Here is a 22,824-nt window from a genome sequence, read left to right on the forward strand (position 1 = left end):
AGTAAGTAATCAAAGGAAAAATAGCTAATCGAATTATAATATTGGCTTGCCTAGCAAATGTGGCGTTACGCGTCATCACGATCCTTAAGGTTGGGGAATTTGGGCCGTGACAGAAGATAAGATGGAGAAGAGCAAGGCTGCGAACGCCATGCTGCTCCCTTGCCGACTCCGAATGACCTGCTGGATGAAAGATCAGCGCTCGCTATCACGACCCGGAAATACCTGGATCTGCACACAAGGTGCAGGGAGTAATGTGAGTACACCAACTCAGTAAGTAATAAAAGTAAATAAAGACTGAGCAGTAAGAAAATACATAATCCACGTCATAACACCACAGTAAGTACAGTGTGTTTCCAAAATAGTGTATAAATCAAATTTTTTCGTTAAAATCAAGTTTTCGGTAGTAATCATTTGAATTCACGTATTATGCTAATATAACAATATTTTTCGGCATTTAGATGTTGTTGTATTATTATATATAAAATTTATCTCATTAATTAAATTTTATTATTCCTTCATATAAATAAATATTTAAACCGTCATGTGTCATTATTAACGTGCAACGCACGTTTATAGATACTAGTTATGTTTAAAAGGGCAAATATATATAATAAATTAATATCTTCCAAAGAATTTGACAATGAATCCATACGGTTACTCGTATAAAGATATCTTTATTTTTTTGTCACGCTCGTAAAAGTAGCTTTTTCGCCTCATCTAGTGCAACGAATATTTTTAAAGAAAAAAATACCTATGACAACGGTTCACCAAATTGGCTTTCCCTCCGTTAGGTTTTCTCATCTAATTTCCCCTAATTCCAAGAGCACTCTTCCCTCCCTCTTCCCCTAGGCATTTGCAATTGGTGTTGGTGATGCCTTCTCTTCTTCAATTCTTCATATCTAAACTTTTCAGTTAATCTCCATCTTAGTGGAACAATTTATCAGTTCGTTGGCAGAATGAAAACAAAGAGAACATAGAGAACTCCCCACCGCAAATCTCTTTGCTTTAATTCTCTCCTCACCCTTTATTCGCTTCCGGGTAAATCAATTTTTCCCTTGTTCTTCTGTTTCTCGTTTCTCTATACATTTGGTGACTCTGTGTATTATAGCTTTTGTGTTTTATTTTTACTTTGTGTTTGTTTAAGTTCGTCGAAATTGTTCTCTCTTGTAACTATCTTGTTCTGGTTTTATGGGTAATGCGTGATATAAGTAGATCTTATGATATAGTTCGAAGTTGTTTGGTTGTTTGCTTACACGTAATCGGTAATGAATGACGGAAACTTAACTCATGCCTGCATGTAACTTGTTATGTGTGCAGTTGAGGTTTTATTTAGAAATGAATTGGCAAACAAACAAACTAATCTCCCAATGGTACTGCATTTGTAGTCAGAAATATGGAAAATTTCCTTAATGCGTTTGATGATTATCATCTTCAATCCTATTAGGTTTAATAGATCAAATCAATTTAACTGTCCTTTAAATTTCAAAATACTGATATATCATAGCTAATCACCTTGATTACCCTTTAAAAGTTTGGGACTCTGGTCAGACTCGGCTGGATGGACAGGTATGGGACCAGATGTGACTGGATATGTGCAACTAGAGCAGTTTTAGATTTTTGGAATTATGCTATTCTCTTGTCAAGTCCTCCTTCAGCTTTCGATTTACCGTCTTCATTCCGGCAATCTTTGCAACTTGTATCTCCACCTGCTGTTGTAGTGCCTGCATTTGTTGTTGAAGCTCCGGAATTTTAGCATTGTCAAAAATACCATCAGGAACAGGTTCCTCTTTAGCCCCCTCTTTCCACTTGCTGACAGGAGCTCCAAAATGAGTTATTACTTCAGACCAAAAGAAACCATAGGGAATGGAGTGCTCACTCTTGGACTTGTCTACCGCTCTAGCTATGTGATTGATCATTACCCCATGCAAATTTATCTTTTCTTCCCTTTCCAGTATATCCATATAAGTCAAGTAAAGAGCATTGGCTTCATATCTCCTTTTTGACCGCTTAGCACAAGCTTGTGCACAAACTCAAACAACAGCTTGTGAAAAAGAGCCATTTCTCTCTTCCGTACTTTCCTCTGTTTCCTGTCCTTTTCTTTAGAGAATTTCCTTGTCTAGCTTATAGACATGTTCTTCCATCCCTGGCAATTGAAATCCAAGAGGTTGAGCCACATACAGTTCCTCCTTGAGGTAACTATTCAAGAATACAGTTTGAATTCCATTTAAGCTGCAAAGGAAATCAACATCTGAATGCTTCCATCCTTGCCATTGGAGCAAAAGTCTCATCATAATCTATCCCTTCTTCCTGATTATACCCCTGGACCACGCGTCTAGCCTTGTTTTTTGTCATAGTTTTTGTTCATCCAGTTTATTTCTGAAGACCCGTTTTGTTTCAATGACTATCCTATTCTTAGGTCTTGGGACCAAGTGCCTTACATTGCTTCTTTCAAATTGATGCAATTCCTCCTGTATAGCCATTGTGTAATCTGCATCCTACAAGGCTTCATTAGAATTTTTGGCTCATAGATAGAAATGCTTCAAATGCATATAGATTTCTGAGAGATGATTTGGTCTAGATCCCTGAGTTAGAGTCAGAGATTATGTTCTCAATAGTATGAGAACTCTGATGTTTCCAAGTTTTTCTTTGAGGTTGCTGAATTTGTTCATTTGGGGGACCAGGAGGAGGAATCTGCTCATTTTGAGGACCAACAGGAGGAATAGGTTCTTCTAACCCATTTTCTTCTTCCTCATTAGGTGGAGTTAAGGCCCCCCTGAGTGTGATGCCTCATCTTCACCGGTGTTGGCCTCCTCTTTCCTCATGTTCGCTTTCAAGAGTCTCCTTGGTCTTTAATATCAGAATTCTTTTTTCTTACAAGACCAAGCTCTTGACCATTATCCTGCACATTTTTCTTTTTTCTCAATAAAAGGATCAGATTCACCAAATACAACATGCACATTTTCTTTAACACACATAGTCCGTTTATTAAAAATTATATATGCCTTACTATGTGGTGAATAACCCAAGAATACTCCCTCATCACTTCTAGCATCAAATTTTCCTAGAGCGTCCTTGCCATTATTATGAAAATAGCATATGCAACCAAAAGCTCTAAGATGTGATATGTTGAGTTTACTTCCTTTAAGTAATTCATAGGGAGTTTACTCTAATATGGGTCTAACCATGTATCTATTTAAGAGGTAACATGCAGTGTTACTAGCTTCTGTGATCTGTCCAAAAGCTTTTGGGCGGTCCACTAAAGATTAACATGGTTCTCCCCATATCCTCTAGAGCTCTATTCTTTCTCTCAATTACTCCATTTTGTTGAGGAGTTCTGGGAGTAGAGAAATTATGACCAATGCCATGCATGCTACAGAATTCAGCAAACCTAGCATTTTTAAACTCTGAACCTTGGTTAGATCTAATGCTAACAAGCTGAAGATCTAGTTTCTTTTGGATTGTCCTGGCAAATATGCAAAAAACCATCAAAGGTTTTATCTTTACTAGAAAGAAACAAGGTCTAGGTATATCTAGAGTAGTCATCAACTATAATCAGAATGCATTTTTTGCCACCTCTGCTCATAACCCTCATGAGACCACAAAGATCCATACAGAATAGCTCCAGGGGTCTAGAGGTACTGACAACTTTCTTAGATTTAAAGGACTTGACATGCTTGCCTCTAACACAAGCATCACACTCTTTATTATTTTTAAAGCTGATTTTTGGCAATCCCACAGCTAGATCTTTTGAAGCCAGTTTATTAAGCTGAGCCAAACTCGCATGACCTAGTCGTCTATGCCACAGTAAAGGATCATCATCAAGCACACTAAGACATGCAACCTTATTATCAGCTAGAGACATAATAGATGCAATGTATACATTGTGATGTCTCTTTCCCTTAAGTATTGTCTAACCAGATTTCACATTTGTGATAAGACACTCAGCATAGTCAAACAGGACCCTGTTTCCCTTGTCACATATCTGGGAGACACTTTGCAGATTGTAATTCAACCCATTCACACAATACACATTTTTATAGCTTGAGAGAGTGACTTACCAATCTTACTTATCCCTGTGATATCACCTTTCTTACCATTCCTAAAAGACACGCTCCCTCCTTGAAAGGCCGAGGAAATTTTTCTTCCTTCCTGTCATGTGCCTTGAGAGCCACTATAAATATACTAGTCTTGGCTGCTTCCTCTTACTTTAGCCTGCAAAACAAATCAAGAGTTAGATTTAGGAACCCAGACTAGCTTGGATCCCCTCTTGTGATTGAAAGAATGAATGAAATGTTTTTTTAGTCCAGCTTGGTAAGTTAGACTTCATCACAAAAAAAGTTTTTCTTTCTGACTGATTCTGTACTGGAACCTTTTTATTTTGTGTATTGGATAGTGCTAAGCAAGTTTCCTTGTAGTCACCAGTATTACCACAATTTGTACATAGCTTACTAGATGCAGAAGCTACATACTTAGGATTAACCTTAGGGATAGATTTGTAGTATCCTAGTCCAATTTTACTTCTGTTCTGGTTTTGGTTCAGCCATTCTAGAGCTTCCACTTAAAGGTTCTAGTCAGTTCATATTCAACCTTGTCAGGTCCTCCTGAATTACTATGTTTCGTTCAACTTGGTTGTACAAATTTTCCTTGGACAATTGTAGTTCTTTTTGAAGGGCCTCTTGTATATCACTGATCCCACCTTTTCCTTTACATGGTGCTTCTTTCAATTTCTCATTTTCAGTTTTGAGTGCTTCAATTTCAGATTTTAAAATAGGGACTTGTTTCTCATAATCTTGTTTTTCCCTTTTGAGTTCAAGATGCGCCGAACTTAAGATGGCATTCAAACTTAACAATTGAAAAATCATTGAATAATTATTCTTTGTCAGCACTCAATTTTTCAATTTGATTAATTAATAAGAGCATCATGACAGACAGTCTTTTCTTAGGAAGAAGATGAAAATAATCTTTGAGGTCAGTAACATTTACCTCCTCGTTTTCAGATATTCAGACTCACTCATGACCATCATGGACATGACATCATCGTTGGTTCTTGACTTTGAAAAAAATGCATGCTTGCCTTGATGATTGCATGTTGTCTTAGATTGACAATACAAAAGCAGATAATTGCTCGGTGTCTGAGTCCTTTAAGGGGAAGAATGTTGGTAATGACTCTGATTAATATGACTCAAAAAACCCTGCTAGGTTTTAATATACTTAGGGCTGGGCATAATTTGGTAAATACCGAATTACCGTACCGAAATCCAAAATTTTGGTATTTGGTATACGGTATTTTGGTATTTGGTTTAAGTTTTAAAAAATTGGTATTAGGTATTTTAAAATAAAATACCGAAATACCGATACTGTATTGAAATATATATTATATTACACAAAACACATATTATCAATTATAACATAAATATAAAAAATCTAAAATTTTACTTTCCTTTATTCTCAAAGTTCATCAATTAACTCTTAACAAGTAACAAGACATTTCTAATGATCAAATATTCTTTTATGTACAATTTTCTCTATTTGTATCGATATTTGTTAGTTTTGGACAAAAATTTTGTCAACAAATATTTTCAGTTTTGTATTTTTGAGTACTTTAATTAAGAATATTAGAGTGTATGGCTCTATGCACTAGTTAGTATTCAAACCGAATAAACCGAAGTTACCGAACTGAATAAACCGAAACCGAAAGGAGAAAAACCGAACCATACCGAATTTAATTAGGTACGGTATTGGTATAGGATTTTAAGAAACCGAATACCGAAAATACCGAACCGAAATGTCTAAATACCGTACCGTACCGACCGACCGACGAACACCCCTAAATATACTTAGCCTTAATGCCTAGGCTTCAAAAGATATTCATCTGTCTTGAAACAACTGCAACTATGAGATGACATGCTATTGAATAACCCAATGATGGCGATATAAGACGTCTTGCTGATGGTGAAGCTGGAAAAGATGTTAATTCCTTGTGCTCAAACTTCTCTAGAGACTCGTAATGTTAAATTAGAACTTTCCAGATACTAGCCTAGTATTTAAGTAGAGAACGAAGAGGGTAGGTCTATTATCCTTTGAGTTTCGAACTGTGCACCAGTGGCCCTAAGGGATTTCTCGGTTATCAAAAAAATATAAGGCTAGGACTTTAAGTGATAGTTTTAACCCAGTTCGAACCCTGAAAGTTTTCCATAGCACATGACCAGTTAAGTTAATGAACTATAACTTTTTTTTGATAACCGTGGTGTTCGGGCCAGCTTATGCGCACCTCGACTAATTATACAGGATATTTGCTATCTTCCGCTAGCAACAGGTATCAGATAACTCTATCCACTAAAGCTTGGACAGATGGAAGAATTCACCTAGGGTGTGTTTGGTACGAAGGAAAACATTTTCTGAAAAATATTTTCTAATTTTCCATGTTTATTTGGCTTAAAAGTTTTGGAAAACATTTTCCTCATGAACTCATTTTCCTCCACGAGGAAAATATTTTTCCTATCAAAAGAACGGAAAACATTTTCCAAAATTCTTTTTCAACCTTCTTCACCCTATTTCTCATCCCCACCAACCTCCTACCAACCCACCTCACCCACAAACCACCCCTATGCACCCACCCCAACCCCTACCCCCACCAAATTTTTTTTCTTCCATTTCAACAAACTAAGTTTTCTTTTTCTGATGTAAAAATATTTTCTTTCATCTTAACAAAACTTTAGTACTTTCCTTTCATGATGTAAAAAAAGTATTTTCTTTCATTTCAACAAACTGAGTATTTTCTTTTTATGATGTAGAAAAAGTATTTTCTTAAATTCAACAAATGAGTAATTTCTTTGAATGTTGTAGAAAGGATACTCGCTTTTTCAACAAAATAAAGTATTTTCTTTTTAGTTATTGACCTTAAATTTTAGCGTTGTTCTTGTGTGAAAAAGTAAAATAGCACTTTAGTTCCTTTGGGTTTGTGTGAATTTTGAAAAGAATAATTAAATAATTGAAGAAAATAGAGGGTGGGTGGGGGGTGGGCCCCCGCACACGAAACATGTGGATTTTGGGGAAGGTGGGTTGAGGAGAGTAGCAACAACAACATACCCAGTATAATCCCACAAACGGGGTCTGGGGAGGGTAGTGTGTACGCAGACCTTACCCCTACCTGGCGAGGTAGAGAGGTTGTTTTTGATAAGATCCTCGGCTCAAAAGGTGAAAAGAGAGAGAAAGGAAGAAGAAGAAGAAGAAAGAAAGAAATAATAGAGAGACAAAGGACGATAAGGAAAAGGAAAAAAAGACAACAGCAATAACAACAAGTAAAAGAAAAAGTAGCATCAAATAGAAACAAACTGGAAAATACGAAACACAAGGCGAGCGAAACAATAGGCAAATACCAAAGGTCAATGAATACGAATAAAAAACAAGAGTGCTACTAATACTACTAGAAAAGAGCGGGGAACTCTCGACTACCTACTAACCTTCTACCCTAATCCTCGACCTCCACACCCTTCTATCTTGGATCATGTCCTCAGTGAGCTGAAGTAGCACCATGTCCTGCTTAATCACCTCTTCCCAGTACTTCTTCGGCCTACCTCTACCCCTAAAAATATTTTATACTCTCCAACCAAACACTAAAAAATATTTTCTGGAAAATATTTTTCATTCACCAACCAAAGAAGGGAAAATAAGCGATAAAACACTCATTTTCCTAGAAAACATTTTATAGGAAAATATTTTCCATGGACAACATTTTCCTTCGTATCAAACACACCCCTAGTGTTTTTGCCTTTGCTGGAATTTGACCCTAAGACCTCATGATTCTCAACCCACTTCATTGACCACTAAGCCACATCCTTGGGTGTAATGAACTGTAATTATCACCATAGATCTGCATGAAGCTGAGTATGTAGTGTTGTCCATGATAATTTCGAGTCTATCATGGGCCATGTCTCTTGAACTACCTTACCACTCATCTAATATAAAATCAATGAGAGATTGCACCTCCCCTTGCACATAAAATAGTTGAAAGTGACATCGTAGTCTCTAGGAAAATATATAGATTTGTACATACAACCACTAATTGCTGAACTGAAAGAATTAGAGAAAGTTGGCATAGAAACACATGATGCTAAAAACAACCAAACATTTCAATGCATGAAGCCTTATTGTGGATAATTAGTGATCTTCAGCATTAGTAATGTTTTTAGTATGGAGCACCAAAGAGAAATGGGCAAGCCCGCTTGTAATGTGACACAAGTGACAAGTCTCTATATCTCTTTTTTGAGAAGGGACATATGCTCTCAATATCTTAACATTATCATAAAATGTGTTACTTCGGTAGTCGAACATTTTGGTGTCCTAAGCATCTATTACTAAAAGATTAGAAATTGTTTAAAGGTAAGGAGGAGCAGAGACCTAGACATAACTCCTTTATCAGATGTAGAAGTGCTTGAAGAGTTATTTCAATTCAACTGTGTCTTTGGAAAGGGCAACGAAAGGTGTTTGGGATAATGAAAGGTGGTGGAAGTAAAGAAATGTGTTTTTGAACTGCTTTATTGGGCATATAACAAATTGAGGCGCCATCTTGATATGATGCACATGGAGAAAAATATGTGATAAATTTCTTGGACTTGTTTGTCCATAATTAAAAAAGTCAAAGGATCGTCTAACTTCTCACTATAACTTATAAGAAATGGGGATGGAAAAGGAGTTTCAACTATTAGGAGCACATGATGGTGGAAATGTTTATTTGGTTAAAGTTTGTTTCCCCACGAAACCAGAAGAGAAAAGGTTGTTTTGCACGATCCTAAAAAATGCCAAGTTACCACAAGGTTATGTCTCGATATATCACAATGTGTAAGTGAAGAAGATGAAGTATCAACGGTGCAAGAGCCAACGATAGTCATCTTGCAATAGTGTTGCTTTGGCCTTGATTAGGTTGAGATAATTTCTTTAGAGCCATATGTAGTATGGAAAAGGTCAAGTTTACCCCTGTATGCAAAATGTTCCGTTACGCTATTTGGTCATTTCAACCCCTACCGTTATGCTTTCACTCAAATATACCCCTCAATTTGACGGACTGCCACATGTCCTCACAAGATTAAAATGACCCATCCCCTTTTTTTACCAGATTCATTTCCCCTCTACTCTTAACCCGATCCAAAATCACCCTTTCTAAAAAGAAACCCTAAACGATTTTAACTTCATTTCACCACTCCCCTATTTATTTCACAATTTGTGGAGCTTCTTCCCAGACGAAGGATTGCTTCCATGTTCGCAATCTGTTCTCTATTGGTGTAGAATCTTAATCCTATCTGCCCGTGTTTGTAGGTCCATATGATGTCAGCTTGCTGGCAAAATGCAAGTGAAACTTCTTACCAGACATCAGTCTAAACATGAATTTGGTCATATATTGTGCCTAATTCTTTTGAAATTGAAGAAAATCTTCTCTCTTCATTATTAAGTATTAACTTTCTGGCTCCAATTGTCCTTACTGTTGAATGCTACTATCCTCCCTAAAATCTTTTTATACAGTCAATTGCCTTGTTAAATCTCCATTAATTAATTGATATTCAACTTTCTCAATTTTGGTTTTGTTATATGAATTAACTTTCTTGGGCTGGCAATTGATCAATTAATTTTGTTGTATGAATTAACTTTTCCATGACTTATGTCCCATTAATTTCTAGAGTTTCTTTTCCATCTTGATCAATTCCTACCCTAGTTCATATATTAACTAGGATAGAAACACGAGAAATTGAGTCGTTTATATGAGAAAAAGTAGAGGAAGTGTGACGGTATTTCATTGAAAAGAAAAAAGAGCATAATGGAAGTGACCTCATAGTTGAAGAAATTGAAGACAATGAAAGTACCAAGAAATTGTCCCATAAGCTTCCATAGCTATTTCTACTTGTTACAGATGAAGGGGAAAGGTGAAATGAGGTTAAAATCATTTAGGGCTTTTTTCAAAAGGGGGTGACTTTGGGTCGGGTTATGGGTAGAGGGGAAATAAATCGGGTAAAAAAAGGGAATGAGTCATTTTAATTGTGTGAGGGCACACAATAGTCCATCCAATTGAGAAATATATTTGAATGATAGTATAACGATGAGGGCTGAGATGACCAAATAGTGTAACGGAATATTTTTAAACCCCTTTTAATAGTACAGGGGTAAATTTGACGTTTTTCCATATGTGGTAAGGTTACAAGGCGAAGAGATTATAATAAATTGCAGTCATAAATAATTGCAGTACTATGTCACCTTGAAATAATATTTCTTGATGTAATGGTATATTTGCCTATCCATTTCGTAAATAAACTAGGCTTGGGTGTCCGACTCATTTTTGTTGGATAGAGTTTGACCTTTTGTTCGAGATACCTACATGATGGGGTAAAGAGACTGAAGACAAGATTCAGTATGTACCAAGCTCATGATGATGCATCATTTAAAAAAGGGAGATGATTTTTCACTTATATTCCGTAAGATAGGCTATCCAATTGGAAATTGGAAGAAAAGGAAGAGGCAAGGCTTTTATCATGGACTCACGTTTAATGTCTGGAACACACTGATTATGTTCAATCGTGGAAATGAGCAAGTGAAGAAGCTTATCAAGTCATATAAAATATGTGATCTTCATTTTAAGTTTCATATATATTTGCCTAATGAAACTTGGGAAATTCATGCTTGTGTTGGGATCTTAAGAATTTAATGGATGGTGGTATTAGATCAACTGCATAGGCAAGAGCAGAAAATCATATTCGGGAATCCAACAACTGGTTTAGGGAGAAAGTTAACAAGGTAATAGTGCCCACTCATTACTATGGTTAGTTAAGTGGCTTTGGATTGTGGCAAAAAGATGTGTTCAAAGGAGATCCAGGATTTGATGACTATGGGTAATATTGTCTTTAATGCAAGCGTTACCACTAGTCAAGGAGATTGAATTAGGGCATACATTTGGTTTGTTCGATCCATTTTGAATTAATTCGATTCGGTTCAATCCATTGTAAAATTAATTTGGTTCGATGTACAAAATTTTTGGTGCATAAACAAATACGCGATCACCTAACTGAATTGTTTGTCCAGGAAGAACTTACATTATATGGATAAAAAGAGAAATGATCAAAATCATTTTCAAATAAAAATTTGGAGATCTAGACAAATAAACAACAACAACACAACAACAACCTAGTAAAATCCCACAAGTGGGGCCTGGGAAGGGTAGAGTGTAGGCAGACCTTACCTCTATCCCGAAGGAGTAGAAAGGCTGTGTCCGGGAGATCCTCAGCTCAAAAAGATGAACAAAGACAATAAATCTGTACCAGGAACAACTACAAGAGAGAAAATATCAACATCGTAAGAGATAGAAAATAGGTGGAAAGGCAATAACAAAAACCGGAACTAATTACACAGAACTATGAAAATGGAAAAATAGTGTGAACACAACAAACGCCACTAGCAGTCCAAGACAGAACAGAACACTATCAGACTAGCCCCACCCTCAGTATAAAGTAGAAAAACGCTCGACTACCCCCTAACCTTCAACTCTAATGCTCGACCTCCATACCTTCCTATTAAGAGCCATGTCCTCGGAGATCTGAAGTCGCGCCATGTTCTTCCTGATCACCTCGCCCTAATACTTCTTAGGCTGCCCTCTACCTCTTCTCATGCATGTCAAACCAACCGCTCACACCCCCTAACCGGCGCATCTAGGCTTCTCCGCATGTGCCCAACCCATCTGAGCCTCGCTTCCCTCATCTTGTCGTCCATGGGAGCCACGTCCATCTTCTCCTGAATATCCTCATTCATAATCTTATCCGGCTAGATCTAGACAAATAAATGAAAGCAAATATACAATTTGAATCAATAATAAACGAGGTTGTGCCCTTCCCCGGACCTCGCGCGTAGCGGGAGCTTAGTGCATCGGGCTGCCCTTTTAATAAAAACAGAGTTGTACAAAGATAGAGGAAATACAAAGAAAGAACAAAAGAAATTAAAAGAGAAGAAAAGAAAGAAAAGGAACAAGTAAGGCGACGATGAAAGTAAAAACGGCTTTCAATTCAATGAGTCTCGATCCTGGGCCTTGTGACTAGAAACATGACACTTTAACAGTTGCACCCATGGTCGCTTTGTAACTTGGGGTGCCACCGTTTACTTATATAGGCTTTTTGCGGGAAATACCAGTACATACATGAAGATTCTACTCGAGAGTTTAGGTGGCGATGCACCCCTTCTCATACACAGATCCGCTCCTGATTATGTTGTATATCTCATTAATGGATAATGATTGTATGGAATGAATCAGGATATCCTGTGCAAGACTCCGAATGGTGGAGTAACTTTATAAGCAACAACTGATAGATTTTCTGTTGCTAGGGGCCAAAACCCGACTGATGGGGAATGTCTTCCATTTAAGATGTCATTGAGATTGTTTATTGGAGCACTTTGGTGTTGTAATTTCTAGGTGTGATTGGTTTCGCAAGAAACTAAATGAATATGGGTCAGCTCTGGTAGGCTTCAACAAATTTTATAGTGGCATCTCAAGTGCATCAAGCTTTTCATGCGAAGGATCCAATTGAGAATGGGAGTTATTATGCAAGGAATAAAGACCCTGGAGATTTGTATGATTTGGGGGAAGAAAATTGTTCAAATATTAGCGACATTTTGGAGGGAGTATGAGGAAACTAGTTCAGGTAGATTACTCGATGTTGAGGCGAGATGGTCGAGAGAGAAGATATACCTGGTGATGTCATTGACATGCTATCTCATGCACTACATTCCTTAGATACAGCTACAGAGATATCTAAAGAGAAATTTGCATTTTAAATTGAGGCTGACAACTGACGGAGGAACTTTTGAACATATTTTGTGTATATTTTGAGAGGCATTGAAGTTTGTACATGTGTTGCAAAAGAATAGGATCATGAATTATGACTTGGTTAATCCTTTGTCCATTAAGATCTTGGCCGTGGTGCCTTATAACTATTGAATTTCTAGTGTCTTTTGATGCATGTTCTTCATCTTTTTCTAATTTCCACACGCTATTTGTCTAAAATGTTCTTTTATCTTTTGGGGGCAACATGCGAATAGAAGGAGAGAAAAGAATATGTGCAAACCCTTGGTAAAATTTGAATAATATACACTTATACGGTGCCACCTTACTGTTAAACCAGGAAAACAATTTGTTTTCTAGCCAGTGTTGTGATATACTAAATGGAGCTTTCTCTAGTTTGTGAAAGACAGAAGGAATGAACATCTTCTTGCAGTGAGAAAAATCAAGAGATTTGCGTTGAGAGTGACAAGTTCTCGATTTAACAGCGATCGGCTGCTTATCAGATGTTGTCTGGATTTCTTTGTTTCAGTGCCTGAGTAATTTTGAATGTTTTTTTTCCTTATTAACTTTTCTACAGAAGTTGGATAAGCTTTACTTCCGATCATTCTTGAGTTATATGTTAACTTGAACATCCAGTTGTGCATATTTCAGTAAACTTGAATCTGATTTGACTAGTTAAGAAAAATAATATCTTTAACTTTCTGTAGCTTGACTTATCCAAAAAAAAAAAAAACTGTCTGTAGCTTGAAGAATACAGTTTCTTCTCCTTCACTGTCTCCTAGCACCTCTCTTCTGCTAGGAAATAGAATTAGAAGGTACTATTTCCAAGTGACAGCAACTTAGTATGCTACCCACATTCAAAACTTGCTTTGAGTTCAGCAGGAAAGCTTTTTGTAGGATAACTGACTAACCAACACTTCTAGTTTGCTCTTCTTTGCTTTTTTATATTTATAATTAAAAAGATTGTGGCTTTCAGGATTTTTCTATGAGTTGCTTTGCTGGCTTTGTGAGATCATGGTATCTAAATTTGGTTTGGCTAAATCGTGTTCTCTCTTCATATATGAAATGTTTATAGAATTGAATTGCCTGCTTTTCTTTATCAAATTAGAAATGCCTAGCTTTATTCACAATCAAATGACAAATGATGGGTAAATGTATTGATGATATTTAGTGCTTTTTATGGTGACACAGAGAATTGGAGAATGATGAGTCAAGAGGGGCCTTCAAAACAAAATAAAAGATTAAGAAACTCCTCGTACATTAAAGATGGACCAGTTGCAGCTATAGTAAGGAGAAAGCGCTCATCGGCAGTACAAAAAATTATTCAAACTTTACGGTCAAGTGAAAAGCATTTGTCAAATTCAATCGAAGGACAACAGCTAGAGGCATCCGAACATCCATCGGTAGAAGCTCATATACAAACAGAAGCATGTCCATATGTAGAACAACCAGTAGAACGACAAGCACAAATGGATTCAACCACTATTGCAGCAAATGAACAGTCTGATGAACAAGGCAAGAGCATATAGATTGTATGTAGAGTTATCGGCTTTGTATTTAATTCATTAACTCAACTAACATTAACAATTTGGTGATTATCTTTGGTACTACCACAGGTCCTACTCAAAAAAGGAAAAGAGGTAGAACAAAGATGTATACCGTGCATGGGCGACATGAGCGTCAACTGATAGTATTGAATGAGTTCAATCAACCAATTGGTCCCAGTAAAGCTGTTGTAAAAGAGTTGGGTAGTTTCCTTGGCACATTGGCAAGGAATGCAACACTTTGCCCTCTTGATAAATTTGACTGGAGGAAAATGGACACAAAAGATGATTTGTGGAAATATACCAAGGTTGCAATCTCTTCTCCTTATCTAACCACACACCTTGCTCATTCTTGGTTTATAGATGTTCAATCTTCTTCTCATTTTAATGACGCTGTGAGAAAAAGTACCTTACCAAAAAAGAAACAATTACACTGAAAAAAAACTGTGTTTGTATCCCCTTCGCTGTGCCGTTTTACTCCGGCTGTCTGCTTCAAGATAGCATCCTCAATAGTTGAATTAACTCTGCATTTGCTTTGTTTAACAAACCTCTATCGTTGTGAATTCTTTCTAGCTTAAGAAAAACTTCCATTGTCCTTAATGTTGTCTGAAATCACATTTTCCTCCATTAGTTTCACCTTTTTCTCCAGTTCTGAGGCACCTATAGTTAGATCTCCAAAAGCAACTCAAGACCAAGATCTTAACTGCTTGCTGACCTTTTTAAGTTTCTGGTAGAACTTCCACATAGGATTTCCAACAGTCTTTTAAGCCACATTCTTCCACTCATTCTATAAGGGACATCGGCCATTCTTTCATTAATGTTCATGATCAGATTAAAGTATCCTCGTTACCATCCATGATGGCACTAATTGTTGTGATCTCTCGAATCTGTCCCACAGTGAGGTACTGAAGTAAGCTTTAATGGCAAGCTTGCAGATGTTCCAGAACCTCAATTTAAGGATCCTCTTAAATACTGCAACTCTAAGTCAGTTATGTGCATGTGTATAGGTTTCTGTTTATGGCATTATATCGTACTAAACACAACAAAACCAATTTGTAGGAAAAATATGATATTCCTGATGCTGCAAAAACATGGGCTTTGGAAGCAATTCACACTGCATGGAGAAGGTATAAGAGTCAATTGAAGAAAGATCATTATGATACCTATGTCAATGATGAAATTCGAATAAAAAAGCGGCCTGCATATGTTCCAGAATCTCAATTTAAGGGTCTTCTCAAATATTGGAACTCCGAAGCAGTCCAGGTGAGATATTTTTCAAAAGTCCAATTTGTACATATACCTAATGCATATTGTTTAAACATATTAATTAAATCATTTACTTGCAGAAAATGTCCAAAATCAATACCGAGAATCGGAAAAAATGGAAGAATCCTCATACTTCTGGAAAAACAAGTTTTGCTGTAATCCGTAATGAATTGGTATGTTACTATATTTATCAATAAAAATAAACTTGCTTTACTTTTAAAAAGGGTTTCTGATATCCATTTTATGTAACAAGGAAAAAGAGAAGGAAACTTTAGAGGGTATATCGCTTGAGGAACTATTTGTGGCTACAAGGAAAAGGAAGCCTGGTCGATCGTACAAGGAGCCAGACGAAGATACAATTAGTAAAATTGTACGAATTTTATCTAATTGCAAGTTTACTTTGATGAGTTATTTTTGCTTGGCAAATTATTTTTTATTTGTTTAAATTCTTTATTATTGAATTTTTTGCAGGCTGAAATGAAAAACATAGAATCTAAGCAAACTGGAGAAGGAAGTCAATCTGTAAATGCTTTTGCATCCGTCATGGGAGCTGAACATCCGGGACGTTTGAGATTATATGGACGAGGGGTTACGAAAACTTCTTTGAAAGGTAAAGTGGGACATGTTGAACCTGCTTTAAATATTACTGATGATCTATTGCAGAAGATGGCAGAGAGGATGGAGGAAAAGCTCCAAAAAAAATTCGAGGAACAGAAGGAAGCTATGCGGCAAAAAATTGTTGCAGATGTCATTGCACAACTTCAGCATTTGATCCCAACATTGCAAGTTGATCCTAACATGCTAGCAACCATATCTACTCGTTCACCTGGAGAAGCTTGCTCTGCAACACGTACTCAACCAATCCATAAGCCACCTATTGGTACCAATCATCGCAGACTAGGTAATTCACATAAACTCAAGCAGAACTATGGAATTATAATGATGGGTTTGTTGGTTACGTTGCACAATAATTTTGTCTTCTACTTCCACCCGTTAGAACAGCTATAAGACCGACAGTTGTATGGTATTGAATGTTGGGCTGCTAAAGTCTAACATATTCACAAGTTGATTGTTGTAGAGATGCGGATGCTAAGATGGATATGTGGTTGTACAAGGTGAAAAACGACCATATTCGCTAGAAGGTGCAAGTAGCATGCATTGAGGATAAAATGAGAGAAAGCCGTTTGAGATGGTTTGATCATGTCTTGCATCGGCTCCGGTCCGTGTGAAACTATGGTGAGTGAAGGTGTTAAAAGAGGACGGGGTAGATTTAAAATCACATGGAAGGAAGTTGTCTCGAAAGACCTACAAATCTTTGGAATCAAATATAGACTTAGTTAAAGATAGGGTACAATGGAAGAAAAAGATCCATGTAGGTGATATCTACTAGTCGGGAATATGTTTTAGGCTTGCTAGAGATATGAGTTAAGGTTAAAGAAAGAAGTGAGGATTCATATAGCCGATCTCAACTTGTTTGCGACTGAGGCATAGTTGTGTTGTACTTCCAGCAGTTGGACGTTGAAACTCTATATGCATCATCTTGTGGATTTAATAAGGAGATTCAGAACTAAGTTTGGGAGCTAATTATCAAGTTATTAGTACTTGATTTCATGCTCGCTGTCTTGCTTATGAAGGCTATACTTTTGAGTTGTTTCCTTTTTGAACACTTTTAGTTGTCAACTTTTGGTAAATTTTATCATTTCTATGGCATATAGATAGATGTTGGGCAAGTCTTATATTCTTAACAAGTATTGAGATAATTATGTTGTGTGCAGAGGCGGATCTAGGGTTTTTATAACATGGGTGCACCACTAAAAACGGAGAAAAAAGAAAATATTAAGTAGAATTTGATCCCTAGTCCACTAGGTAAATAACTCATCATTCAACCAAGTGCACCATTTAGTCTCTTTGGAGCATGGGTGCCAGCAGAGAGTACTAGACCAATTCCAAAAAAAATGTACATAAAAAACCTAGTTTGACGGAAAGATCATGGGTTCACGTGCCCCGTCAATTTGCCTACAAATCCGCCCCTGGTTGTGTGCGTATGGTATTGCTTGTAACACATAGAATATTGTTGTATTGATGTGATGAATGGATATGAATCTGATTCACGGAGATGAATATGTGTTGTAACGGAGAATGTGATGGTTTTTTCCGGGATAGGGTTGTGCCCATTTACAAGGAAACTGCCGGAATTTCTGTTGATTAATTGGGTTTGCTAGGATGAGTAAATTTTTCTACGCTGTCTAGTTTTAAGTCATGACTTTAATATGTATATTGCAATTGTATTTTGCCGAAATTTTTTGTTAACTCATTTATTTATTATCTTTTGTAGGTGGATCAAATGAGCAAATGATAGGTGAAAGCAGTGAAGACACTATCTAGAGTTATGAGATTGTTATTACTAGAACTAGTGGGTTCTTCGTCGTATGCAATAATATGTTTACGCTACCTGGTTTTCTGAAACTTATCGAATATATGAGCTTGAATTAATGTTTCTTGTCGATGGATGGTGAAGATGAATCTGACTTGCTTTTGCTAGCTATAGTTGTAAAAGCCCTCTTAAAAATATGGTCGTTTGGCATTATTGTGATTTATTCCTCCGGGAGTTGGCTGAATTGGCAAAGACTGAGGGACTTGTGTCTTAGGTCACAGGTTAGAGTGTTGTGTTAAGCGAACTATGGTATTTAAGTGAAAAAGGTAGAGGAGAGCCAGGGGCGGCTCTTCCCTAAAGCAGGTAAAACAACTGCTTTAGGCCCCATATTTATGGTGCCCCCATTTTTTTTTGGCATAATGGCTTCCTGACCACTTAAACTTGTAGGACTTTTGAAAGCTGATACACGAACTTTGGATATTTCCATTTGAACACTCCAACTTGACAAAATGGGTAATAATAAACATATCCACCAGAGCGTGTATATCAATTACGCTGACATGTACAACGCATCATGCTAAGCTATTTAGTACTTGCCATGTGTTATTTGTGGGTCCTATTTTTAAATACAAAATCAGGAAAAAAAAAGTTACAAATACAAAAAGGAAAAAAAAATGTCTGAAACATAGTTCGACAATTCCACCGTGGGAATCATCCCGTCTGACGAGCAGCAGAACTTCGGCGAGACAAAAATAAATGCGCAAGGTGTTCCAGGTATCCAAATTGGAAAAGAAAGGTACCAAAATGTTCGCCTTGATGAGGAGAATGCTCCTACACTTCCAATTTCATATGCGTACCAACCAATTCCTCCAATTTTACAATCCAAAAGCTCAGGCAGTCTGGTTGAGCAAGGTGTTCGACGAAATGCCCTCATCAATTCTGGGTCAATTGGAGACCAATTTCCAATTGGAATCCCTTCTACTACACCCATGGATCCTCTATGCAAAGATTCAGCTCAATCCATTCAAGAAATCAACCATCACCACCAAGTTGAAAACTCAAAACTTCACCAGTTGGCCGGGCAAGGTGCTCAAGCAAACCAAAGGACTCAAAACCAATGCCAAACTACTCCCGCTCCTCAGGAGAATGTTTCCAAACCTTCAAACCAGACCTTACATGGGCCAAATCTTTCGAATATCCAAAATGGTCATTCTGCACACTGTGTTCGACCAAATGCCAATGCACCCTCCAGTTCTACTCAGCCTCTTTCACTAGGATTCTGAACTTACATGCTCCGGCATGGTCAGGTAAAGTTCGTAACATCACTTAATCTATGGTGGACACCTGGGAAGATGAAAAAATTGGAAAAGTCTTTTTTTTTCTTTTTCATTTTTCTTTTTTATTTATATTTTATTCTAATTCTAATTTTTTTAAGTAAAAACAATACTATTCATGCGTCTTGGGAGCGTGATTTGCACACAGTTTAGCCATGTCAGCTGTAGTGCTTCCACATAGGCATGATCAAATGTGTTTATTATTACCCATTTTGTTAAGTTGGAGTGTTCAAATGGGAAAATCCAAAGTTCGTATCGGCTTTCAAAAGCCCTACAAGTTTAAGTGGACAGGAAGCCATTACGCCTTTTTTTTTTTTTACATCTAATAGGCTATATATAAGTAACAAAATATTGTCAGGTCAAAATGTTTGATTTCTTTCTTTAACAAATATGGAGAAGAAGGATTTGTAATTGCTATGATTTCTGCGATTTGAAATGAATATCAAACCGGAATTTTGTAAGAAATGTGTGGTATATTGGAAGAAACAATTTGATGACTCAAAATCGCTCTAAAAGTTCTTTAGAGCTGATTAACTTTTATACAAGGCTATTTTTTTTACTTCAAAAAAGATTTGAACAATTTGAAGTACATGAAAATATTTTTGATTTTCTATTTAGCGCTAAAAATTGATATCACTAGATGAAAATTTGCTAAAAATATTGCCTTAATTAATCTTGAATATTTATTAAAGCATAATAATCTATCCGATATTGATGGTTCAGATTTATTTTCTTAATTATAAGTGTTAAAAAATAGTATAATTAGAAGATAACAATTTAATTTATATACTCAATCAAATAAAAAGATTTGATTCTTTTCCAAATGTCTATATTGATTATAGAATAATGTTAATAACTCCTGCTATGGTTGATACATCGAATAGAAGTTTTTCAAAAGTAAAATTGATAAAATCTTATCTAAGATCAATGTCTCAAGAGAGGTTAAATGAATTAGCTATACTATCAATTGAGAAAGACTTATTAGGAAAAATTGATTATAAGAAAATTATTAATAACTTTGCATCTAAAAAAAACTAGAAACTAGACTAAATAAAAAAAATATTTTTTTTTAAAAAGTTGCCCCTTATAAAGTTTTCCTTTCGGCCATAAAATTGTCTGGCTGCCCCATCATCCCATGTTTCGAAAGTATTATTGTGAATTATTTTAGATGTAACGAATCGATTGCCAGTAAGTCTAGCAGGGAAGGGATTGGACAGAGTAGCACCCCCGGAACAAAATAATTATGGTCGGTGCTCCTAAAATACATGATTATCGTCGCTGCCCCCAAGTTATGGAGGTATGACGAAATCACGCAAAATTCCAACGACACTGACTGCTTTTGACAGTAAATTTGGTATTTAGTATTAGCATTTGGAATATATATCTTAGTAAAAAAGATATATTCGGAGTTGTGCAAAAACTAAAAAGATAATGTTTGGATTATCAACAAAATCAAGCTTCTTGGAATCCTCTTTTTATATTAAGCGTCAACATTATGTTTAACTTTTTCTTTACATGTTTACTCTCTTCCACTCCATATTATTTCCTCCGTTTTGTATTTATCATTTACTAAAAGAAATTATTTTATATACATACACTAAAAAGTGTACGATTTGGTATAATGTTGGACACATCTGAGAAGCAGTATTGGACATATTTAGACAAATAATACTCCATACTATTGGTTTACCAGTATATCTTTGATTAAGTATATATTTCACATAAGTATACTATTTCACATTGTGATGTACTTTTAATTTAGGTTTTTTTGTGTGTGTGGTTAAACTGGTGAATTCATTTAAATATTAAGTAACATTACAATCAGTAGATGTGCTAGATGCGCTAAAAGAAGGAGTACTAGACGCACAGTAGTTACCTAAGTATGCTACTAACCGGCAAGTACTCGACAAGACATTCCTTGTGGATGTTTCTCCTTGCATGTCCCTAGTAATATGTTTATTTATCGCTACAGGGTAATGGCAGATGGACAAAGACAATAAGGTTGGCATGCTTCATCCCCTCCTTTGCTAATGAGTCAGCTACTAGATTTTTCTCCCGAAAACAGTGTTTAACCCTCCTCGTACCCAGTTGATGTAGTAGGGACCTGCATTCAATGATTAAGCTAGTGAACTTATTTTGTTTGTCATTGATTATTTTGATTACCTCCACTGCATCCATCGTCTAAAGGATATAATCCTTGTGATACAGCTAGCTTGAGTCCATGCAGGAGAGCCAATATCTCAACTTCTGTATGATTTGTTATTGGGATACTAGAGTAATATCCCACTACCCAGTGGCCCTTATGATTTTGAATTACACCTCCTAAACCCCCTAGCCCAGGATTACCCTTAGCAGCTCTATCTGTATTGAGTTTGCATAAATGTAAAGGAGGTGGGTTCCAATTAAGCGTCAAAGTTATATTAGGACTGGTGTGATGCTCGTTCTGAGTTAGGAGCTTGTATTCTGCAATTCTATTTCTGACAATTATCCATAAGATTGAATTGTTATAGTTATTATGATGATTTTTATTGCGATTTAACCATAAGTGTCAAAGGCTGAATGAAAAAATATCTTTCCATTCGTAGAGGGAATCTTCAGAGGTATAGTGGTAATTCCTCAAATAGTCTAGCCAGTGGTTATCATTCTGGCTTATGACAAGGTGTACCGGATTTGGGAGACCTGCACTATTCCAATATAGTCTAGCATGAACACATTCAAAGAAAATATGCATTAAGGTTTCATCCTTATCTCTACATGTAGTACAATGTCGTATATATTTATGCCGATTTTGTGAAGATGAGCCCTGGTAGGAACTTTATTATGATAGCATAACCAAAGGAAGTAGTTAATTTTCCTCGGGATATTAAGTTTTCAAATCCAAGAGAAATTCCTACCATTCCATTGTGTGGGAGAGATAAGCTTGTAAGACGATTTTATGCTAAAGAGGCCAGAATTTGTGTGAGACCAGATGGGGAGGTCCTCACATGGTTCCTTAGGAGTATAACTACTCTTGATAATATTAGTGATGTTCTCAGGAAGGTCAAAGGAGATAGAGTTGAGATTCCACTTACCATCACATTTTATTGAACCAACTTTTATGGTTAATTCATCCTTCCTGAGCGGTCCATGTACTGCATATCTTAAAGGCCTATTTAATGGGGTCTAGGTGGAAGTACACAGAGTAATATTTTTTTCCTTCCCAATCGTTCATGCAACCCCTTCATTGCAAAAGGACCACCCTTTAGGAATATTATTCCAAATTCTAGTTTTGGGATTGAATCGATAAGTGAGGATTCTATTGCTATGGGCATTTGTATAATGCTTGTGTATGAAGACTTGAGCCCACAGATTGAAAGGATTTGTGAAGAGTCTCTAAGCTAAGCCTGTTAACCAAGCATTATTCTTTAAATCGGCCTTGATCAAACCAAGTCCTCCTTGTTCCTTTGGGATAGTCACTATGTCCCACCTGACCATGTGAAGCTTGGGTTTCTT

The 22,824-nt window shown here is 36.5% G+C and overlaps 1 protein-coding gene across 1 annotated transcript; it reads left to right on the forward strand.

Moving 5' to 3' along the window:
• The first annotated feature begins 737 nt into the window (after window positions 1–737).
• LOC107828299 (uncharacterized) lies at window positions 738–18,242 on the forward strand. The gene is made up of 8 exons (XM_016655579.2): window positions 738–1,038; window positions 14,006–14,329; window positions 14,431–14,666; window positions 15,418–15,621; window positions 15,705–15,797; window positions 15,878–15,994; window positions 16,096–16,525; window positions 17,960–18,242. The coding sequence occupies exons 2-8, from the start codon at window positions 14,017–14,019 to the stop codon at window positions 18,007–18,009; spliced, it is 1,443 nt and encodes a 480-aa protein (XP_016511065.1). The 5' UTR covers window positions 738–1,038; window positions 14,006–14,016; the 3' UTR covers window positions 18,010–18,242.
• The last annotated feature ends 4,582 nt before the right edge of the window (window positions 18,243–22,824 follow it).

This window comes from Nicotiana tabacum, chromosome 6, assembly GCF_000715075.1.
Source record: "Nicotiana tabacum cultivar K326 chromosome 6, ASM71507v2, whole genome shotgun sequence".
NCBI classification, from domain to species: Eukaryota; Viridiplantae; Streptophyta; class Magnoliopsida; order Solanales; family Solanaceae; genus Nicotiana; species Nicotiana tabacum.